Genomic DNA, 5,983 nt, shown 5'->3' on the forward strand with positions numbered 1-5,983 from the left:
AAAAAAAAAAAAAAGAAAAGAAAGGAAGAAAGAAAAAAAGAAAGAAAAAAAAAGCCGGGGAGGTGGCTGGGCACAGTGGCTCATGCCTGTAATCTCACACTTTGGGAGGCCCAGGTGGGCAGATAACGAAATCAGGAGTTTGAGACCAGCCTGGCCAACACGGTGAAACCCCATCTCTACTAAAAATACAAAAATTAGCCAGGCATGGTGGTGTATGCCTGCCGTCCCAGCTACTCGGGAGGCTGAAGCAGGAGAATCACTTGAACCCAGGAGGCGGAGGTTAAAGTGAGCCAAGATCATGCCACTGCACTCCAGCCTGGGTGACAGAGACAGACTGTCTCCAAAAAAAGGAGAAAGAAAGAGAGACTGAGAACTGTGCCTGGCACATAGTGAGTCCTGTATAAGCGTTATTTCCCGTGACTATATTATGTGCTTGATCTAGACCAGCACTATCTGCAATGAGGGAAGTATTCTGTAAGCTGTGCTGTCCGGCAGGCCAGTGCTAGCCACATGTGGCTACTGAGCACCAGAAATGTGGATAGCGCAAACAAGGAAGTGAATTTCTCATTTTATTAAGTTATAATTAACATAGCATCAGTGGCTAGTGGCTATTCTATTAGATAGTATCGCTCTAGATACTTTCACCCAAACCTCATAATGACCCCAGTGAGGCACGTATTAGCCCTATTTTTAAGATGGGAAAAGGCTAAGTGAGTCATCTAAGGCCATAAAAATCAGGCCCATGACTCTCTGAACCAGCAGGGAAACCAAAAACAATTTGCCTGGCTCCAAAGCCTATAAAGTCATCTCCCCCATTGATTCAGTTTTGCTTTCCATGGTTTCAATTATCCATGGTAAGGTACTATTAAGATATTTTGAGAGAGGACACATTCACCTAATTTTATTACAGTATATTGGCATCATTGTTCTACATTCATATTGTTATTAATCACATATGCATAATTTATAAGTTAAATTTTATCAGAGATAGTATCTATAGGGAAACAAAGCAGTTTCAGGCATCCACTGGGGGAGTTCTTAGAATGTACCCCCCAGGAAAAAGGGGAAATTGGTGTACTATTTTCACCATTTCAAGCTGTTTCTCTCGGTAGAAGGATGGGTTTGAACATAAGGAAAGTCCAGGACTTCCCTTAAGGAAGCGCCAAGCAAGCCTTCCAAAGGAGGGTACTGTTCAACACTGGGCAGAGAAGGCCACTAAGCAGCAGAGAAGACGGGCTAAAAGAGAAGGTAAATGAGACAGAGGACTATCCCTCTCCTCGCGTCCTTGGTCTCCCCAGCTTCCACCGTCTCTGCCATCTACTTGCCTAGTCGATCCATAGCCTTCTCAGTCTCTCTCTCCTGGCTGGAGTGGTCAACTGTAGCAAAGCCAGCCTGCAGGAAGAAGAAACGATTACCAAGGACTTGGGTATCTGGGACATGCCCAGTATTCAGCTATTGCCTCTCAACCTCACCCACTCTTCCATACTCCCCTTGGTGATACGGGGCTGGGACTCTGCCACCCACTTTTCTGCTTTGTCCTATTAAACTGGGCAAGGCTGGAGAGAGAGGGGCCTTGTTCCTTCCTATTCATGTAGGCATCACCTCCTGACACTTCACCGTGGCGGCAGGGATGCCTTCCTACAGCAGCCACAGAATCCAGTACACAGTCCTGAGAACTCTTGCAGAGCCAGCCTCAGCACTGAGCCTTTTCTTTAAAGGTCTGGGTCCCAGGACTCTCCTCCAAGCTCAGAAACCCCTACACCAACTGGGGCAGTACCTCCTCCTTAAAGGCTGGAATTTCAGCTCTGCAGAGCCTTTACCCTAAGCTTTTAAATTTTAATCAACTTCATCTCTTTGTTCCTTCAGCCATAGGGTTGGTAGCTGTTCCCTGAGGTTGCCACCTTCATGTACATGTTTTACCTTTTCAGTTACTTAATAACTTTATAGCAACTCTATCAAATTCTGTTTCCTCACTGACACATTGAGGTGAGACAAGCTTTAGTTCCTCTGCAATGCTGAGTACTGAAGGCAATATTTCTAATCTAGTTGAAGACCTTCCCACACAGCCAACCAAATGCTTCTCTGCTCCCATCACTCAGAAGTTCTTGAAACCCTATGACCTCCAAGACCTCTTTCTAAAGAAAAACGAAATATTCCCGCCTGCATAAAAAGACCTGATTCTGGCTGGGGGCAGTGGCTCACACCTGTAATCCCAGCACATTGGGAGGCCAAGGTGGGTGGATCACGAGGTCACAAGATGGAGACCATCCTGGCCAACACCGTGGCGAAACCCCATCTCTACTAAAATACAAAAAATTAGCCAGGGGTGGTGGTGCACGCCTGTAGTCCCAGCTACTCAGGAGGCTGAGGCAGGGGAATCACTTGAACCAGGGAGGCAGAGGTTGCAGTGAGCCCAGATCGTGCCATTGCACTCCAACCTGGCAACAGAGTGAGACACAATAAAAAAAAAAAAAAAAAAAAGAAAGGAAAGATCTGATCTTGATCACAGCTCTGCCACCCATTCAGAGTGCGGCCTTGAACACATCACTTCAATTATCCTGCCTCAGTTTGCTTCTCCAGGAATTGGGGGTGACTGTTGTAACCCTGCAGGGGGCTGATGAGATACCATTTATGCAAACATGGCATGTAGCAAGAATGTAACATTTCTTGAATTTAAATTCACCTTTTCTGCTACATCTGAACTGCACTTGGCACCTGCTCCAATCAGCATTCATTATCTAGTCATGTCTGGGTTTAATCATTCAATTCCACCCCCTGTAGTCAGTGACAACCGCTGGTCACTGCAGCCCAAGGAGAAGTCAGACCTCTCACCTAAATCACTGCTACGGCCTTCTAACCATCTTTTCATCCAGCCATCTGGCCCAGTGTTACAAAATTAATCACTACTCTGCTCAAAATCTTCAACAGCCCTCCACTGAGGGAGCACAAAATTAGCCATGGCATTCACACGTCCCCTCCTCCCCCACTCCCATCAACCTGTTGAGCATAGTTCTCTGCATGCTCTGGGACCCAACTCCAAGCCATGTGCCCGGCACTTTTTCATCTCCACGCCTCTGCAAACACCACCAGCCTCTCACCTTTATCCCTTCTTACTGTGCCCTGACAAAATTAGTCCCATTCTGTTCCGCACTCCAAAGTAATTTGCTTTATAAGTGTCGCTGCATTTTTCATATCTTACTTTGGCTGAGTACCATCTTTGAGGCATCATTCATCCAGTCAGTATGTCTATCTCCTGTGCCAGGCACTATGCTAGGCTGGACAAACAGCGCTAACAGAGGGTTCCTACTGTCCAGCGGCTCACCACCTAGCCGGGGACTGACTGTAAACAAAGGCAGGTGATGACTGTAATAACGGTCTCGGGAAAACCGGGAGCTGTCTAACGTACATGAAAACAAGTTTCTGGAAACCCTGCGTCAAACAGGGCCTTTTTGGTTTCAGTAAGCAGAAGGGCGAGCGCGCAGATGATATCATCTGGGCTCAGGGTTAGCGGGCATTCCCAACCCACTGACAGAGGTCCACAGGTCCGTCAACTCAAGTCCCTCTCTTCACCGCCCTCACCTGGCCCTCGCGCAGGCTCCTGGCAGCGGGCCCCGGCTCTCGGTCACCAGCGTCCCCTCCCATTTACTAAATCCGCAGCGGCGCCCGGCGGGCGGACAGCTTTCCCTCCCGACCCGGCGCGCCCACCCACGGCCTCTGGGTTCCCAGTCCCGCCACACCGCGGCCCCTAGGCCTGGCCGTTTTCAGCTCCAGCGCGAGCCCAAACGGCGCTCGGTGTCGCGGGGCGGCCCGAGGCCGGCCAGAGGCTCTTTCCCCGCCCGGCGGCCCCCGCCCAGCCCAGCCCCGCGAACCCCGCGAGTCCCAGCCCCAGGCTGCGGCTGGCTGTAGCGCCCGGCCCCCACGCGACGCTCACCTCCGGGCTGGGAGGCGCCTCCCGCGCGCTCTGCAGCGGTGAGCCCCGAGACGGCTCCGCAGCCCCCTGCGCCTGGGCCCCGGCGGCCTGAGGGTCCATGCCCGGCTGCCCACGGGTCGGCGCCCTGGACGCCGTGGGCAACGTGACGTACCGGCCCCGCTGCCGCCCGTTGGATCCGCCGTAGAGGGGCCAATCAGCCTGGGGGGTCCCGGCCGAGAAGGCGGGGCGTGGGGGGAGGGTCACGAGGAAGCGGGGGCGGGGCGGCGCAGGGGGCGGGGCGCGCGGCCTCGTAGAGCCTGCCCCTCCCTCTCCCGCGCGAAATGTGAAACAATCTCCGGGACTGATTTTGGTAACTCCTCCCGGTGCAGATCCTAAGGCTGGACGACCAGCTGGGAGTGAAACGCCAAGCGTGCCCTACGCGGCCACTCGGGGTGTGCTCCAGCTTTAAAACCCCGTGTGGGTAAGACACATCAGCAACCTAGTGACCTCCACCTTGAGCTAATGATCGTCTTTGAAGTTAATCCATTAGAAACCACGATAGATGATTAAAACACAAACCACAATGTGCGGTGGACACAGAATACAGGCCACGACGCTTCTCATAACCCTGAACATTCAGGGCTCCTGTATTTCGACGCTCAACGCCTGATACTCGACAACCTAATTATTTTCCTTTTTGCCTCGAAAAGTGGCTTCTGGGGATAGGCAGGGCCTGAGCTGGGAACTCAAATAGAAAGACAGCCTTCCTTGCCTTCCCCACAGTGCCTAACCTCTAACAAACCAGCTTAAAGTGTGCGCATCACATCAGCACCTGAGAGACCCTCTTCCTTCTTCTCCTCAAAGACTATTGTTTATACAACACAAACGACATCTGGAAAAATTTAGCATAAAACTGACACACAATGTTCAATTTTACTTTTTTTTCCTCTATGCAGATGTTCCTACACAGGAGTCAGTGTCCCAAAGGCTAACTGCCTCTAGGTCAGTAATGTCCAGTAGAACCTTCTTTAATGGTAGAAATAAAAGTTATACTACTGTGCTGTCCAATATGGTAACCATATACCTGCTGAGCACTTGAAATGTGACCAGTGTGAATGATAAACTGAGTAATTTTAATAAATTGCTACATGTGCCTAGGAGCTACTGTTTCTAACAGTGCAACTCTAGGTATACCAGCTAGATGCATTTTCATAACCTGCAATAGTTAGAATCAGATATAGGGATGTGATGCCACCAGGTGGCCACCTTTATAGCCTTGTGTTAAGGAGACTACCACTATCCTCTTTGCTCCCTACTCCATGTACAACACATAAGTCTTTCGTAAAATTAAAGTGCCAAATAAGATTTAGAATGTTAAACTTCCAAAGACTTAAGGGAGAGGAAAAAGAGGATTTTTTTTCTTATTTTAAAACAAATGACAAGAAAACAGTACAAAAGTTCAAAATACAAATGTTCTAAAATAGACTCTAATATTCAAAGAAATTTAATATATAATAAAGGTAGGCTGGGCACATCGGTTCACACCTGTAATCCCAGCACTTTGGGAGGCCGAGGCAGGTGAATCACAAGGTCAGGAGTTCAAGACCAGCCTGGCCAACATGGTGAAACCCCATGTCTACTAAAAATACAAAAAAATTAGCCAGGCATGGTAGTGCGTGCCTGTAATCTCAGCTACTTGGGAGGCTGAGGCAGAGAGCTGCTTGAACCCGGGAGATGGAGGTTGCAGTAAGCTGAGATGGCGCCCCTGCATGCCAGCCTGGGCGACAGAGCGAGACTCTCGTCTCAATAAATAAATAAACACACAAATAAAATAAAGGTAACATTACAAATCAGCAGAGAGAAAAATAACCGACCAAACAGTGTTGGAAAAATTAATTAACTGCTTGGTGAAAAAGACAGTTGTTATCAGCACCAGAAATAACTTTCAAGCATTTTAAAAACAGATTATCACACGTGCGCACACACACACATATGCACATGAGCGCACGCGCACACACACACAATACCCCAGGGCATCAAAAATTTCCACAAAAGACGGACACCTGTAATCCC

The 5,983-nt window shown here is 49.3% G+C and overlaps 1 protein-coding gene across 1 annotated transcript in view; it reads right to left on the minus strand.

Moving 5' to 3' along the window:
• Positions 1–4,154, minus strand: part of COPRS (coordinator of PRMT5 and differentiation stimulator) — an 8,601-nt gene extending 4,447 nt beyond the window's left edge. The window contains exons 1-2 of the mRNA XM_017542059.2: positions 3,932–4,154; positions 1,326–1,392 (exon numbers count right to left, since the gene is read on the minus strand). Coding sequence (XP_017397548.1) covers positions 1,326–1,392; positions 3,932–4,030 — 166 coding nt within the window. The 5' untranslated portion in view covers positions 4,031–4,154. The remainder of the gene's footprint in view (positions 1–1,325; positions 1,393–3,931) is intronic.
• Between the last annotated feature and the right edge of the window lie 1,829 nt (positions 4,155–5,983).

This window comes from Cebus imitator, unplaced genomic scaffold, assembly GCF_001604975.1.
Source record: "Cebus imitator isolate Cc_AM_T3 unplaced genomic scaffold, Cebus_imitator-1.0 Scaffold140, whole genome shotgun sequence".
Lineage (NCBI taxonomy): Eukaryota > Metazoa > Chordata > Mammalia > Primates > Cebidae > Cebus > Cebus imitator.